The 18033-nt window shown below is 37.1% G+C and overlaps 1 protein-coding gene across 1 annotated transcript; it reads right to left on the reverse strand.

Moving 5' to 3' along the window:
- Positions 1-192: 192 nt before the first annotated feature.
- PODN (podocan) lies at positions 193-17563 on the reverse strand. The gene is made up of 10 exons (XM_039319967.1): positions 17397-17563; positions 14187-14455; positions 12833-12926; positions 12215-12279; positions 8655-8764; positions 7050-7206; positions 6486-6601; positions 5149-5806; positions 3631-3779; positions 193-2842 (listed from the first exon to the last, which is right to left on the reverse strand). Exons 2-10 carry the CDS (start codon positions 14448-14450, stop codon positions 2692-2694), a joined length of 1764 nt encoding a protein of 587 aa, XP_039175901.1. The 5' UTR covers positions 14451-14455; positions 17397-17563; the 3' UTR covers positions 193-2691.
- Between the last annotated feature and the right edge of the window lie 470 nt (positions 17564-18033).

Genomic DNA, 18033 nt, shown 5'->3' on the forward strand with positions numbered 1-18033 from the left:
CATATCTAACTTTTTATATGATAAACAGAATGAGGGGATTTCTATTTGCAAGCCTAGAAAAAAATAGACACGTTATAATACTGTATCCTTTGGAAAGCACAAACATTCTGTTGATCCACATATTCACTTTTTCTCATCTCTCTTTAAAACTATGATAGATCCACCACAACTCAAAAACCAGAAGAAATTATGGAACTTTTCATATGCTTTTATTACCTGCAGAGAAAATTGAATGCATATTTTTGACTAATGGGACTTATAAGGGCTGAAGATGGCAAGATGAGGATTCAGAGCAGAGAAAGCCTTTGTAGAACACTGGTCAGATCCACAGTAATCATATGGCTGGGGGGAAAGCAGTTAACAATCAACTAACAGGAAACAATTGGGAAAAAAGTCATAAAAGTTGGGGCTATTGGGTTTGCAGCAAGCCAATTCTCCACACATATATGGATTCTTTGCTTGCAATAAAACAACATATCTAGCAGTGTCATGTCCTTAAAGCTTCTGTTAGCTACTTCTTGAATATGAGGGCAAGCTTCTAGAAAAATAGTGATAAATAGCCATGTCTGGCCCAAACTCTCATACAAATACTGTTCAAATTTGGTAAATCAAGTTACATCTAATACTAGATGAATATCAAATTCGTATGTCCTTAGCAAAGAACCTCACATGCACATACAAAATAAATTTGACAAATCACTCCAAGGCAAACATATATTTTAATTTTCACAAAACAGAATAAGTTGGTATTTTAAATCTTCAGATGGTGTTGCATTTCTGGCTTTGGGAATGGGGATAAATTAAAAACAATGGGATCCAGCCATAATAGAATTTCTTTTTTAAAATCCAAATATATACATACTGAGCAGGTGTCCAATGTGGCTGTGTTGACTTGGATTCCGCTTAATGGCTGAGATGCCTCACATTGGATTTACAATGAAGCTACAGGAGATGGTCTCCCATCTTACATGGATGAGTATAGCTGTTCGACGAAATGCATTGACCATGGATTGGGGCCTTAACTTAAAGAGTCTACCCTGTATTAACAAGTAAAAATGGTGAGAGGTGTTTTTTTAAGTAAACAAAAGCCAGCTTTTGTAAATTCTCACAACATCACAATGACCCCAAGAAACACTTTAAAAAAAAAGTAGTACAAGTAATAAGACTAGAGGAAGGTCATCCACTGCTCTGATATTAGCAGACTGTCTTGGCTGAGCTTGGCAAAGGATTAGAAAGACTGAATACTTTCATAAGATTTGCTGCATTTCCTGTTAAGTGCTCTGTATCTTTACGGACCATCAAGGCGAAATGGACAGTCCAAAGAGACAGTCCAAAGAGACATTCCATTTTGCTGAATTAGTTCCTGGTGAATATGAAATCAAAATGTTACTTATGTAATCATTACAATTTATCCCACCCTAGAATTTATTTGGCTATTTACTCACTAGTGACTTATAGCACTTTATTAATGATTTGTTGCTTCAGCAATGCTATAAATCTGTAGGGAGGAAATAGTTTATTTCACTTTCATCATAATCCATACTATCAGTGGCTATCATTCAAAATACAATCTGCCAAACAAGAGTTTCAGGTTGCAGACAGGAATCAGACACTTGAAAGCTGACCGTGCAAATAAGCCAGATCTACCCAGTGACTCAGAGTGAATAATACTTTGAAATGCAGATAGCCCAAGTAACTCTTATATTTAACCATTTTGCAGCTAAAGCAATGGTCAACGTGGCTCTTCAGATGAAACTGAACTGCAGTTTCTATTGGCTTATCTAAGGTGGCAGATGGGAAAGTGATACAGTATTTTAATTTAGCAGTATAGGGAAGCCCACTGGTTTCTGTTGGTTTCTGCAGTTTAGTCATCGGTGTGATTTTGAAAAAATGTTCTCTTTTTTCACTTTCATAGGCCTTTAGAGAGAGGTAGCATTTTTCATCGTGGGGTGTGTGTGTCACAACTCATCTTGCTAACTTCCTTCAGCTTTTCAGCCAATGAGATGGTGATGTCACCAGATTTTTCAAAAAGATGAGGAATTATTTTTGCTGTAAGAATGGAGGAGAATATATGTTGTGCAAGGCTGAAGAGAGGGTGGGGTGAGAGTCGTTCTCTGTTACAGCCATTTTCACTTCATTGTTTGCTGATTTTAAAGGAAAATCCCCATGCTAAGACATCTTCCATTCCAATATACAGGTAATTATTCAGATGAAAAAAAACACACACCTTTATCTTCGGTCAGTGAAGAATCAATCTGTGGTATCAGGTACTTGAAAGCTATAATGGATGCTATACACCAGGGGTCTTCAAACTTGGCCCTTTTATGATTTGTGGACTTCAACTCCCAGAATTCCTCAGCCAGCTTGTCTGGCTGAGGAATTCTGGGAGTTGAAGTCCACAAGTCATAAAAGGGCCAGGTTTGAAGACCCCTGTGATACACTATCCTTATCACTTGTTCATCTGTGATGTCACCAATTATAATGATGTAGGCTTGTGAACTATATGTTTATTTGCTAACTTAGCCATTCATGGGGTGGGGCCATAAAGAGCTTTGTTTTTGTCACAGCTGCGTGGGTTGAGTAAATGAGATCATTTATGTGTGTCCTTAGAAAAGCATTTAACTTAATCTTCTACCATGTAGATACACTTGGGTCAGCAAAGATTTGTTTTCCCGTAAACGCCACTTCCCATTAGTCCTCTTCCTCCATTTCCTCCTCTGAGTGATCCTCATTTTTCAAAGGGTCACTGAATTCAAAATTTCCTTCAATGTCCAGCACTTGCAGATGCTTTAGTCTTTGGAAAGTGCTCTCTTTCACAGCACTGAATGCAATCTTGTTAAACCTTGAAATTGAAAGGAAAAAAAAATGAGTAGAATTACCTCCCAATACTTTATGACAATGTCCCTCCTTGTCCTATAAATTGTATACTAAGAGGAGGATACCACGAAAATGGCTTTTTATAAGGACAAAGGAGGTTAGTCTGTTTCTCTCCATTTTATGCTCAGATTTCAGTTTTGGGGTTTCATCTCCAGCCATTCTACCTTTCTTCTTACAATTTCAAGAGATTTCTGTATGCACAAAGGTAGAAAGGTAGCCCTCTACTTGGGCCCAAAATTTCTACTGCTAAATGAAACATATGTTATGTGAATTTTGCCCCATTTTACGACCTTTTTTGACAGAATTGTTAAGTGAATCACTGCGGTTGTTAAGTTAGTAACACAGTTGTTAAGTGAATCAGGCTTTCTCATTGGCTTTGCTTGTCCGAAAATTTAAAAAGGTGATCACATGATCCCGGGACACTGCAACCGTCAAAAATATGAGTCAGTTGCCAAGCGTCTGAATTTTTATCATGTGACCAAGGGGATGCTGCAATGGTGTGAAAAACTTTCACTTTTTTTCAGTGACATCATAACTTCAAATGGTCACTAAATGAACTGTTGTACGTTGAGGACTACCTGTACTGTATCTGACAAGGATTCATAAGCACAACAAATGCACAATTTCTTGTCCATGAACAATTAGCGCACATGCTTGAAGTACAGTATAGAGTTCATACATAAAGGAAAAGGTATCTTTTACATTTGTGAAATCATTAATATTTTTCTGAGAGTCTTTTTCCTGGCTACAAACCTGAGATAAATTCCCTTTATATTGGGGGTAGAATCAAAGGCATCCTCTGGCACAGTGCTGATCTTGTTGCTCTGGAGATACAGATACTCGAGAGTTTCTGGTAAACCAGATGGAATAGAAGTCAGATGATTGGCAGCCATGTCCAGTATCTGGAACAGGATCCACAAGAGAATAATTTAAATAATTAACGGAAGTCATTCTGATGCTTTGAAAAGAGTAAATTGCTATAAATCCCACATCCTGTCATTCATTCAGATCTGTATTTTGTAGGTGCTAGGTTTACACACCAGTGAGATATCCACAATACTGCAACCATTAGTGCCCAATAGCAGAGTGAAAGCTCTCATCTCTTCCCAGCAAATAATCACTGTATTTCTTATCCTTCTCCTTCATAGTCACACAGACACACCACCACTTTTGATATTGCACAAATTCACTTGTCTGTTCTGTAGTGTTATTTCTTTCATCCCCGTCACCTAACATATTAGCAAGAGGAGTCCCAATTCTTTCATGTATACATTGAAACACAGTTATGGAAATGAGCTGAATCTGGGTGTGACCATCAGGCTATGTATCTCAATAGTATATGCATCCAGGTTTGAACAACTTGTGGCTCTTAAGCTCTTAAGCTGCCCCAATTTCAAAACTTAGCACGAATGATATGTTCAGATATTTAAAAATTATCTCTCCCTTACCTATGTTTTCCTCAGAAGAGAAAAAAAAAGGTTTTAGAAGGGAAAATAAAAAAAGAGATTGGGGATAATGGGTGTCATACAATGTTTAGCTCTTCCCTCTCCCCCTCCCTCTCTCTCTCTCTCACACACACAGAGAATTTTCTTCAAGTCAGCCCAGTATATAGTTTCTAAGAGATTGCAAGTAGTCCTTGATTTATGACCACAATTGAGCCCAAAGTTTCTGTTGCTAAGCAAGACAGTTCTTAAGTGAATTTTGTCCCATTTTACAACCTTTCTTGATACAGTTGTTAAGCGAATCACTGCAGCTCTTAAGTTAATAACACAGTTGTTAAGTGAAACTAGCTTCCTCATTGACTGTCAGAAGGTTGCAAAAGGTGATGACCCCCAGGGCATTAAACAAGTGTGTTGCAGTTAAAACCTGCTGTATTTTTTCCAAATCAGTAGTGAGTCAAAGCCACTACTGGTATCACAAGGACTTTAGAAATGCATAGCAGGGCATGCTAATTCCATGGTTAGAGATAGAAATGTCTTTGATTCCTTAATATTCCACCCATCTCAATATACCTGTTGGTTTTTTATTCCCTCCTCCCCCTTTTACCCCTCTACAGAGCTTCAGATTCTATGGTAAACTAGCATAATATTTACTTTTTTTCATATTGTGTGGTTTGCATCATTCTTTCATTTTATATCTATTCTAGCTGTGATTTTCTCAGAACATGCAGCTTAATTTTTCTCTCACAGATCTGCCTATATGAAAGAGTTATATACTATTTTTGATATCATTTATATGCATCTCTAGATCTAGACCTTTGTTTGTTTGTACCTTAAGACTGGCGAGATCTCTCCATGATCCGCTGTGAATTAAATTGTTTTTCAATTTGTTGGCACTCAGATACAGCTCCTGTAGCTTTGACATTCCAGAGAGTGTGCCTTTGGGAATGGAACTGATCAAATTCATTTTTAACTTGAGGCTTTGCAGATTCTTGGGGAAACCATAAGGCATGGTGCGGAGTTTATTGCCAGAAAAATCCAAGGACTTCAGTAGTTTCAGTTTACGGAAAGACTCCCGATGAATCTGTGAGCTAGTGATCTTATTGTAACTCAGGTTTAGTTCCTCCATGAAATAAGTGGTAGCAAAATCTTCCCTGCCAATTTCTGAAATCTGATTGTAGAGAATCATAAGAGTTTTTACTCGTCTGGGCAGCCCACTAGGGATTTTTTCCAGTAGGTTGTTATACAAATGAACAGTGTGCAATTTCTTCAGGCCATGAAAAGCCAGTGGATGGATCTCTCGGGCCTTCAGTTTGTTATTATGAAGCAGAAGATATTCCAGGTTCTTGATTTGGGTCAAGACATCATTACCAATTGATCTTATTGCATTCTTCTCCAAGTGGAGAAGAACAATGTTTCGAGGCAAACCGGGTGGAATCTGGGAAAGGTTATTGCTAGACAAATCCAGGTACTCAAGGCTTGAGAGTTTCCTTGGGGGAAAAAAAAGGAATTCCTTTTAAGTATTTAAGTAGCAAAACACAAAGTGTTAGCAGAGGGAAAATAAATAAGTTTTGCTTCTGTTCCTCTTCACTGAAGCAATTAGGATAACTATACCTGCAACTCTGCCAGACCTTTTTTTTTCCATATGTACAGAAAAACTGTTGCTATCTATACAGTTCATGATGAATAAACCCCAGTTCAAAAATCCACACCTAATTATTGCCCCTTTAAAGCAGCACGAACAGGGAGTGGTCAAAAAAAGACAATCTGGCAGCCATGACAATGTGCTCAAAATTCCTGGGTGGAGATTCATTCACACCATTATGGCTGACAGCTTTTCTGACTACACCTTGCAGACACTTGAAGAAGCCCCTTGTTGTGAGCTGCCATTTTAATCTCCTGGAGAACTAGATAAACATTTATCCAAGCTTGTCAAAGGCTAAACCAACTCCAGTTTCCAGTTTAGTATCTTAATCAAAGAATGACACAAAAAAGGAGTCAAAAATAGTCAATTATGTCTTACAATAAAAGAAAATAAATATGGATCCCTAACCCTTTAACAGTTGAATATGCTTAGAAGAAGAGTCCCATGGTAGTTTGGAACCATGCAAAGTAACCCAGCTACTATTATCCACTAAATGTGCATCCATTAAAGACTAACAAACTCACCAGAAGGTTTCATTGTCCATCCCCTTATTGGTTAATTTATTATTCTGCAAATATAGCTCTCGAAGTTCTGACAGCTGATTGAAAGCTCCTACAGGAATCTTCTCCAATTTGTTATTCTGTCCAGAGACAAAGGGAGCAGGCTATGAGTCTCTTCACTGAATCTTCAGTCCTTGGACTATAAGAGGGATGTTCTAAGGTGGTTGCCGTGACAGGAAGAGGCCAGAGAAAAAGCCTTCAATGAATATAAGAAGACAATCTCTAGAATTTCCTGCCAGATTTTTTTCTGTTCTACTGTAGAATATCATTCCCAGGGGTATCTGCAGGAAGGAGATCAAAGTCTACTCACCTCCTGAGATTTGTTTGGCATTGTGCTGGTATAATTTGGCTGGCACTGCTTTTTAAAGACACTATCAGGTGGTTTCCTTTTGTAGTTGTTTGATAAATTCTTTAGCAAACAATATGGTCCATAAATATAATAACTAAGCAGTCAATGTATTCAATAATTCAAAAGAATAAGCTTTATAAAGACTGAGGTTCTGACATGTAATGGAACTGATATTCTACCTTAAGATGTAGCTTATATAATGCTCTTGGTAGATTCTTCGGAACATATTTTAAGAAGTTGCTGGACATGATCAAGATTTCCACGTTGTCAGAACCATTGAACATGTTTTCTGGTAGTCCGGCATCATCAAGCTTATTGTTGTGAAGATAGACTGACCTATCAGAAGAAAACAGATGGTGGTAGGGGAAGAGGAGACAGAAGGAGACAGAGATAGACAGAAACAAGGCTGGAAATCAAGCCTATGCTGCTTGATTGTTTTCTGAAAATAACATCTCTCTTATATCAACTACTCCTCAAGTTAGCAACTATCCACACTCTTCCCACCAGATATAATTCAATACAACTCTATCATGCTTCCATTTACCTGATTAAAGCTAAAGTATTCCAATATTTCTTCATAAAAAACTTGCTGTCGAATCAAGTCAGTTGCTTTTTGTTTTAATTTTTATAACTCTAAACTAAGGGCGTCTCTTTACTTATCCTAGCCCTGGGACCAACATGTACAGGTAACCTTTTTCCTCCCTGGTTTCCCATGACACTACTTTCATTGCACCTCCAGCCAGGAGCAAGAAGACAGCCTAATGTTATCCTTAACTCTATTGTGGTTGAAATAGCACTTTCCTCTTACTCCGTCAAGGGCACCCTCCAAATTCATAATATCTATTTTTACCCATGAGCCTTTATCTCATGGAGGAAAGTCAGACAGAGGCCAATAGTACAGACAATTAGGATAGACCCATCACAATTAAAGAAATATTTCTCTTGAAAACCCCTGCAATCTTAAATTAATCTCAGCAATATATTAGAGAATTATTTGTCTATGTTGTTTTCAACAGGGTATCGTCTAAGTTATTATGAGCCTTGCAATCCACTTAAAACAAAAAAGTGGATGGGTCAAATGCATGGGAATCAAATGTTACCGTAGGGATTAAATAACAATTTTTTTCTTGACTCAAAATTATTTTGGAATTTTCTGAATAGTAAAACAATCAGTCTCATCCTTCCCAGTGAAATATGTGGTAATGCAGATGTTTGATTGTGAAAGACTGCATAATTTGGGACAGTTTGTTGCAAAGGATAAGCTCAGTGACAGATCCCTAGAAAACCATGGTTCAATCACAGGCCACAGAAGGCAGCCAGTGAATGTAAGCAATGCTGAGATAGGGGAATTTAACTTGGGCAAGAGAATTCCCTACGTTTAGAGATGGGGAGAGAAGGAGGGCTGAATTTTTGAATTCTGTTCAATTACAAGCATTTTGTAATTTGTAAAAGCTATACCTTTCCTGGACCTGTGATGTAGAAACCATAGAAACATTTAAGCCAAACAAACAAATAATTATGAAAGCAGATATAATTAAATTTTGCAAGATTTCGGTCTTCTTGCGGGACATCTTACAAGATGTCAGTCCTTCTAATTTATTATATTTTATATATTTATTTATAAGTGCTAACATGTTATATATGTTTGTTTGGATCTCTTTCTCCTGAAAAAAAAATATATTCTTACAAACAATGATTGTACGACTTTACATGCTGCTTCTGCTGCTGCTGTTGCTGATGATTAAACCTCCACTTTTTTTTCTCAAAACCTCATTTTTTTTTACCTCAGGTTTGGTTTTTGTCCAAAGGTGAGATCATAAATTTTGGTGAGATTATTGGCGGCAAAATCCACACTGATCAAAGTCGGTGGAAGGAACTTTGGAGCCATTGTGAGCTGGAAAAAGAGAGACAAGGCCAGAGAAGGAAATCATTGTCAGAGATACAAAGGCTTCAAACACACGTTCATCCTTGCGTTTCCTTCAGAATATTAAACGGCTATTTGTTCCAGTGAGGAAAGGTATTATAAAGCTGCTTCATTTATATCAGAATCAAGGATTTCTACCTTCCTCTCTAATACTAATAAATATCAGTGTGGAATGCAGTTAAGCTTTCACTTGGAAAGCCATGCTTATTGGGCTCAATGCATATATAGGAAGGACAGATTGAGAGAACAAATATATTTTGCACAGTTTATGGGTCCTTCTTCCATAAATAGTTGAATCTTCTTTCTTAGGCAAGTCCCAAGAAAACCAAGAGCTTGGGAACAAATTCTCCTAAACATTAATTCCACAATCCCTAACATAAATAGGCCATAATTTATTTATTTTTTGCAGAAGGTTCTCTTTGAGAACTACCTAAGTGCTTCTGACTCTGTTGTAACTCTGTATGGATGTAATAGAGAAACTATGATGACTATTTAACATTTATTTTGGGCCAGTTATGCACTGAACATTGTGTATGGGGGGGTACAAAAATAATAAAAGAAATACAAAGCATATACAGAACGGCCTTCTAGTATTATTTTGCTTGCCAAGATCTCTTTTAAAAAAGAAAAGAAAAGTGTTCTTCTAATATGGTTTTGTTGCAAGATTTCCAAGGGTTGACTGATTGATTTTAAGTTGATAAGTATTTACATACAGTAACATTTCATAGGGAAATATTATTCAATTGACTTCAAAATGCATTCAATAATCATCGCACATTGAAGGCATGTGATAATTGGTGGAAATAAAATTAGGAAATGGGAAGAGGACAGCCCAGTAAGGGCCAAGCAAGCTAGAATTCTATTCTGGGAGCATTTCACCCATTTTGATGCTGGCTCCACTTCAGTCATAGAATCCCATCCCCTGAAGAGGCCAGTGAGACCAGCTCAAGATCATTTAGACATTTCAGTCCAAGACTCAAAAGTCAGAGGGAGATTCCACTTTGTATATGATGTCCAGTTCTGGTCTTAATATTTTTTTTTAAAAAAATAGACAATAGCAATAGCACTTACACACCGCTTCATAGTGCTTTACAGCCCTCTCTAAGCAGTTAAACAGAGCCAGCATTTTGCCCCCAATAATCTGATTGCCCCCATTTTACTGATGTCAGAAAGATGGAAGGCTGAGTCAACCGTGAGCTGGTGAGGTTTGAACTGCCGAACTGCTGGCAATCGGCAGTCAGCAGAATTAGCCTGCAATACTGCATTCTAACCACTGCACCACCACGGCTCTTGCTATTGAAATACGTCCTTTAAGAAGAGCTAAGAGGAGAAAAAAACCTAGAAGACTGTAAGAAAAGGCAATATGAAGGGGATCTCTACAATCTTGACTCATATAGACTGAGAGATTCTTTCTACATTAAGATCCAAGTTATTCATGAAAATGTTGAAAAGTACAACTTGCAAATATCCTTATTCATCAATGCTACATTAAATTTAATCTAAATGTTTTTTATTTTACTGTCACACCTAAATGCACATTATCCTAAAGCCTTTTCTGTAGTTTTATAATCAAGGCTAGGCATGTAATGATTCACTGGGGAGGGCAATAACTCCAGCCTATCCCTGTTGCTCTGCTGGAGATGAATTTCAGGTAAAGCCTGAAAATAAATTTCAGTCTCTTAATCCTGAATATGTAAAGCAATATTTTTTTCGGTGTTTCTCTGACATTTCATCAAATTCTCTTTTCAACAGGCTTGCTTTTATTATTTGGATATGGGGGTTTTTTTGGCAGCACCAGCAGCACCAGGAAAGACCAATGATAGCTACTCTATCTCATAGAAAAAAAATTGGACACAAAAGTTCTGGAACATTAGTCATAGCCTGGCTTGGATTTTGCTTTGATGAAGCCCTCTTCACTGCCAAAAGTGTTACATGGAAAATTGTTGTAAATGAAGGAAAGGACACGATGTTACTAGATAAGCAGTTTGGTATAGCAACTCAACAATAACACTGCACATTGTTTGAAAAAGAAACTGAGTTGCTGAACTTTTTCTTTATATGATGATAGCTATCCAAATTCTTAATTATCACCTACCAGCAAATACTGTGGAGCAGTAGGGTTCCCAAAGAGTTATGCAGACTTTCATAACTGAACTCCAAAATTAAGAATGTTTCCTTTACTTATCACTGAGTTATGTTTTGACCAGGCCAGTACATAAACCAATTAAATAACATTAATAAATAAAATAAAGCATTGGGCTAGAATAGGGAGGTTTGGCCCATGCAGAGACTGGCAGGAAATTAGCTCGTGAGGGAAAAAAAATATTTAATGTATATATATTTATTAATCAAGAACTTAGTGCTAAAGATAGAAAATTATAGAATATTATAAACAGAATATAATAGGTCCTGAGGTTTCAATATGATGCTTGTTTTGTAATTAGATATTTTTTTTCTCATAGAGGAACTTTGATGGAGATACGCTCGCTGTATGCTGATCTAAGCTCAAATCATATGATTCAAATACCAGAGTTTATGTAACTTCATTTCCTGGACATTTCAAATAAGGCAGCAGTTTTCTCCCCTCTCCTGAAATTCCCCAGAGAGACTTGAGGCTCCTTTTTAACTGGATTCTTTGAGCAGAGGCTGAACAGCCCTCTGCTGGAAATGCTTTAAATCAGATTCTTGCACTCAGGAAGGAGTTGGACTTAAATGCCTAAACGGCCCTGTTGATTATTTCTATCAATTCTATCAATGTAATGCTATCAAATTAAGGGAATATTTTGTGGTCAAGGAACCTGGCAACACAATTTTTTTTTCCAAAACTACAACAATTGTTGGATGATTATTTGAATCCATAATTTCCACACCTAAGATTTCAATACTTGATCTAACTTGATCTAACCATTTTCTAATGTTCTAATGTTCTAATTGCTTTTATATATATAACATATTCATGAAGATCCTCAAATACAGGAGAAACGATATTAAATACAATGACTTTTCCTCTGAAAGGTAATATAAATTTCATCTCAATGTCACATATGGTAAATTTAAAGAAAAGTCAAGACTTTAATAGGAGAAATTATTGTAGCCTCATGAATTTAGAGAATTATTTGAAGAAAAATCCGCAACTGGTATGGTTCCTATAGGGAAAGGAACTTACATTTTTTTTTACTGATAAATCTCTTCATATAGATAATTTTCATGTTATGTTGCCCTTGTTGCCTAGCTCTAATCTAACTACTGTCGTAGCTTCTCTTAATTCTTCAAACTTCAAAGCCACAAAGTTGTACCTGCCAAAGGATTATATTCCAGTTTACTTCCTTTTATTCTGGCTGGGGAATATGGGAATCACCGGGCTGCATAGTGGAGGACATCAAGTTGGGAGAAAGAGCAACTCTTGAAACATTTGCTAACCTGGTTATTTGCAAGGTACAGGTAATTCAGATTCTCCAGCTGGTCAAATGTATTCTCTGGAAGCCCTTAAAAAAATATGGATACAGTATTTTGACAATTAGTATCTCACTGATTGTAACCAGTGCAATTTTACCTCCTAAAATATTTTTTTTGTGTTATAATATTGGTTACTGCTGGTGCTGGCGTATTACAAAATAGGAACAGAGGATTATCATCCATTTAAAGGCAATCTAGATTAAAGATCAAAGTCCCTGAGAGGAATTTGTGAAGTTTTCTGCCTCACAAATAGGTACATTGGAGCAATAGACTGAGAATGTTAGATACTATCTTCATAATGCTGATGAGATATTTTTTATTTAAAGCGTATTTTCTTCCAGTTTTGCATCTATACAGAAATGATTCTTTTGCTAATTTTGTGCCAAGAGTGGCGTTGTTGTTTTTTATCCCCCACTTCCTTTTTTTCTGATACACAAATAAGTCCTTCAGATTTAGGAAGTGCATCCATTTGCCAGGAAAAAAAACAAGGCTAGGATATGACATATGGCCAGTCTTTTCTGTAATATTGTCTTTGCTGGCTATTATATTTACTTTTAAGCTATTTTGGATTTTCCACCTTACCTTTGGATGTGAGTCTGTTGTTTTGTAAATTCAATGTTTCTAGCCAAGGGAGACGTGCAAGCTGTTCTGGAATGATTTTTTCTATCTGGTTGTTCTAAAAGAAAAGATGCATTAAAAATAAAAGATATTAGCTGAAAGCATTTGATCCCTAGTTAACTTCATTGGAGAAGTTTTCCTTTGAAACAACAGGCTCGCCTGAGTGGCAAGGAGACCATTCTTGAATGTGCTCATACAGCATTATAGTTTTCGAATTACAACAATTCGTTTAGTGACTGTTCAACGTTACAATGGAACTGAAGAAAGTGACATGACCAGTTTTCACACTTACAACCGTTGCAGCATCCCCATAGTTACATGATCAAAATTTGGATGCTTGGCAACTGGGATTATACCATATTTATGACAATTGCACTGTCCTGGGGTCGTGTGATCACCATCTGTAACCTTCCTAGCCAACTTCCAACAAGCAAAGTCAATAAATGGGAGAAGTCAGATTAACTTCATGACCATATGGTTCACTTAACAACTGCAGTGATTTTCTTAACAATTATGGCAAAAAGGGGTCACAAAATGGGGCAAAACTTCCAGGGAAATTTAGGGTTCATTGTGGCTGTAAGTCAAGGACATCTGTTCAGTTTTGGTTGTGTCTGCAATAGGCCTATTAAAATAGGGCCAGGACTGAAAGAATTCCTCTGAATCCACTCAAAAGCTTAGGAATAGCTATTCATTATGTTGTTGCTGTTATTATTCCTATCGATCTGTAGCACTTTGGATAAGAAGGCAAAAAAAAAATAATTATTTGGAGCAGGTGTGGGTGAAATTTAGCACCAATTTGCACTTTCCTAACTCTGAAATTTTCCTCAGGATTGGGCAAGTGCTCTTCCATCCTTGCACTTTTTGTGCAAATGATACAAAAGCAACAAGTATCTTAGATCAAAGTGCACTTTCCCAGGTTAAATAGACTTTAATTACAGCTAGTCCTCTTTAGCAACTGCCTCGTTTAGCAACCATTCCCAGTTATGACAGTGATGGAAAAGTAACTTTGCAATCAATTCTTGCATTTACGACCTTCGGAAGATAAAGCAAACAAAAGCTGAAGTACGATCATAAGCATAGTCATGATTTCCCTTAGCGACTGAATTGCCGGTCCCAATTATGGTCACTAAACAAGGACTATCTCTAATGTAGTCATGAATGACCCATTTGTGGTCACTAAACAAAGACTAACTTTACCTCTTTCCCACTAATCAATTTTGAAAACTCAGTTATAAGCTTTGCAATGAACAAATATTATAGGTGACTTGGAGATTTGCCTCATCAAAGAGTTTTCAGTCCTTGTTTAGTGTTCCCATACCTGTAAGGAAAGGTGGCTTGTCATTTCTGGGACATCCATGGGAAATTCCTTCAGTGAAAATCCACCACAATCCACAATTCCTTCTGAGGTGCAGGTGCATTTTTTAGGACAATCTGGAGCCAAGGAAGTATCTTGATGATTGAGTAGCTCAGGAAAATTTTCTGGGAACTCGTTGCTGTTTTTGTTTTTCTGGCCTTGAATCCTGCTGGAGTTAAGTACCAATAGCCACAGCACCGGAAACAGGGATAGGAAGTTCAGGTACATTTCCACTGAAATCAAGGAAACATTACAGTGTATTGGGGATTGCTGCTAGCTATTTTTCATAAATAGGCGCAGTCTTCTATAATGGCAAAACATTTTAACACAAAAAAATGGAAAAACAAGTGGGTAAATCTTATCTACCCTCAGGCATAACCAGTCAAGTGTTCTGTAAGATGACTACAAACTCTGCCAATCAAATTTAGAGCTTAACCTCTTCCACTTTTCAAAACAGGAAAAAGAATGTGTGATCAACATAGCAGCCACTGTATGATAAATGTTCACAACATAACCTACACTTTCCAAATATGTCCATCAGCCCCAAAATCCTACTTCTGAAAGTAAGTATTGTAGTAGAAAAAATACTTCAGATCGTTATTATCTTAATATTTATGTAAAGAATAAAATTGCTGATGAACTTTTTCTTAATCTTACAGCACAAAACTATAGTGGTTCATAACCAAATTTGTCAAGTCTTTCTTACCTGGTATGCTTTTAATACTCACTACTGGTTTTATTTAAATTTAATTAATTGATAAATTAATAATAAATAAATATTTATTTCCTGCCTTTCTCTTTGGAGCTGCTCTCATTTTTCCTGGGAGGTGGGGTAGCAGGAGAGTATTTGGCCCAAAGTCACCAATGAGTTTTGATGGAGGAGGATGGACTTGAACATGGTCTCCCTAGTGTCAATCCAACCCCAAGCCCCACATCCATTTTGCCATTCTAGTTACACCCTAGCAGCCATTTTCCAAGTGGGCAAGCACTGAGTTGTTACCACTGTGGTAACCAGAATGCCCATAATATGATGTCCACTGTACTCACAACCCATTGTTCACTTATTTCATTCTAAGTGACTGGAATAGCTGCTCTCTAGGGCAACTGCTTTAGTTTCAGATGTGTTTACCCGCAACCTTTTTATTCTTTTCTAGTGTGGAAGTTGTTATTGTTTATGGGTGCCATTTGCCTTTTGAATTATTTAGAATATTGAATTGTTGAAAACAGAAGTGCTATAGACTCTGTAGTCATAGTTGCCCATCCCTGATCTATATCGATTATCCTATACATAACAGTATTATTATACATCTCATTTTTACTGAGTATGCATTGCCTATATACGTATCTATAGCAATCTTATAGGGCAAATTTTTCATTCCCAAGACTTAAGGTCCAACACCCTGCTATATTAATAAAATAATTGTTTGGTTCCTCTCCATTTGGAGGGTAATTTCTTTGGAGATATTTTCCACCATACCTCTTCTTTAACTTGACAGTTTTTCCCAATGTTCAATTTTTCAGAGTATGACCACTAAGAATAAACCAAAGGAGTGACAATTTTTCAAAAACTAAATGAGTCATTTAATGTATTGCGTCGAAAGCCAGTCGATGGATAAAATCTTTAGCAGACTTAGATCTTTTCCTATCTGCCGAGTTGAAGGGCTTCCCACTCCTTTGAATAGGTAAAAACTAAACTACCATGATATTTGCTCTGCCCTTCGTTAATATCTAGCTTGCCCCAGTTGCCTGTTTTCAATCATTGCAATCCACTGACTTGCTTCCAAAGTAATAACTTCATAACTTAACAAATTGTACACACCTTGAGGTCACCCTTGGATGAAGTCAGAATGCAGGAGAAAGTCTTACTTCAACACCGGTTGCTAAGTTAGGTTGCTAAGGTTAACTGAAGTTCCCCAGAGGGGCTGGAGACAGGATAAAAACCACCTCGTTGCAGAAAAATAAATGTTAAAAAAAAAATGTTCTCAAGAGCATGCTTGCAAATGAGCAAGCTCCAAAGTTCATAAATGTGTAATATTCCATTTCAAAGAGAATATTATTGCCTCAAACCATGCAAGTCTTTTGATATTTAAGCTTATTAGTGAGACCTCCATAGGGTTTAATTCTAACTCAGAAACTGGTCCAAGCTATTTGTTGTCTATACTCTAATTTCAATGATTATATCTTAAATGACTTCCATTATCAATAAAATTTCTGACATATTACATATGTTAAAGCGCGCCTAGTGTGTTTTTCTTTGATCTGTCTCCCAAATATGCATATATACACACATGCAGACACAAACATACACATATATCCTATACGTGCATAGATATACAGCCTATATGCAGAACAAGTACATTCTAAATACACACACACATACATATACACACACATAAATACAAATGGATGCAATACTGAAATGATAGGTTACCTAGATTTTTAAAACAACAAAATAAGAGCTACTTCTTTAAGAGCATGCCTCCAGGCTCTGCAAGATCCTCATGCTTTTGGCATCAATTTTTCCCTCCTCTAAAGCAACAGCAACTCAGATACCCCTGGGACATGCTTGGGATAAAGAAACATTTGCTAGGTTTCACAAAGAAGGTAATAAAAGCAGGCAAGTTATTCCAATTCCTTTTTCAATTAAAAAAAAAATCTTTTTAAAAATGCTTTTTAAAAACCTGGTTTATATAAAGTGCCTTGTTCAAAGCTTGTCCTCACTTCAAGCCTCGGCCAAGACCTCACCAAGGGTTGGCTAAGATCCTATGACACTCGACCAAGCACAGTATAAAGTTACTAATTGGACAGGTACAACTTTTGGGAAGGTTTTTTTTTTCAGGATCTAAAACAGAACCTCCACTAATCAAATAACAGAATCTCTGTATGAATGCAGCTAGGAAAGATGTCTCTAGAGTGCTTGGATATGCAAGGAATTGCTTGAAAGTTATCTCCTGGGAGTGGGAGAAACAATTGGACATGCACAGAAAATAAACAGTCAATGACTCCGGTGCCTTCAGGCCTCTGCTTTGCCCCTTATTGTTTCTTGTATTACTTGCTCGGCATTATCAGGTTATGCAGATTTGAGTGTTCAGAATGACTTTCCAAAGAGACCCTGCCATTTACCATCCACAACAACCAGGCAACTACAAAATTAAACTTCAGAAATAAACTCACCTCAACTTTGTGGACAGTGATGGAAGTATCTGGAAAAAAAAATTCTCTCTGGTCCCCCCCACCAAAGGCTCCGATTGCTCATGCCATGGCAATTATACACTCGACGAGTGCCGAACACTTTCTCCTTTTCCTGAATCAGAGCCTTTCCAGATGTGATCAGCACAACTAGAAAGGAAAGGGGGAGAGAGAGAGAGGGAGGGAGAGAAAGAGAGCAGCTTCCCTCCAAAGAGAATTTCCTGTCCTTTTTTATGCAGGAAGGAATTTTCCAAAGTCACCATATGGGAAAATGTAAATGAACAGAATGTGGGAGATAAAATATGAGAGAAATTCATAGCTGTGAGATGAATTCAGTGGCTTGCTTACGCCCAGTCATTTTTATCAGCAGAAGCTGTGGGAATAACAAGCAAAGTGTATAACAGGCAGCCTAAAAAGTGAAGAAAATAATTCTTAAAGCCCTGCTTTTTCCCTATTAGCATTACCATTGGAATATTTTCTGATTTCTAAATCTCAAGCTTGATTCCCCCTGACACCAATTACTTTGTACATGGCATATGCTTCTTGAATGTAAACATGGGAAGATATCTTTTTTTTTTCCCATTGCTTGCAGTTTTCCACTCCACTTGACATTCTCCTCAGT

Source organism: Crotalus tigris, unplaced genomic scaffold (assembly GCF_016545835.1).
Source record: "Crotalus tigris isolate CLP2741 ecotype Arizona unplaced genomic scaffold, ASM1654583v1 scf7180000023617.9722795, whole genome shotgun sequence".
NCBI lineage: Eukaryota > Metazoa > Chordata > Lepidosauria > Squamata > Viperidae > Crotalus > Crotalus tigris.

Coding starts and splice junctions, on each gene's coding strand:
- PODN (XM_039319967.1), bottom strand. CDS start 14,450: ATGTACCTGAACTTCCTATCCCTGTTTCCGGTGCTGTGGCTATTGGTA. Junction 8,765..12,214: donor TGTACCTTGCAAATAACCAG/GTTAGCAAATGT, acceptor CTCTTTTTCCAG/CTCACAATGGCTCCAAAGTT. Junction 7,207..8,654: donor GGACAAAAACCAAACCTGAG/GTAAAAAAAAAT, acceptor TTCTTCTGATAG/GTCAGTCTATCTTCACAACA.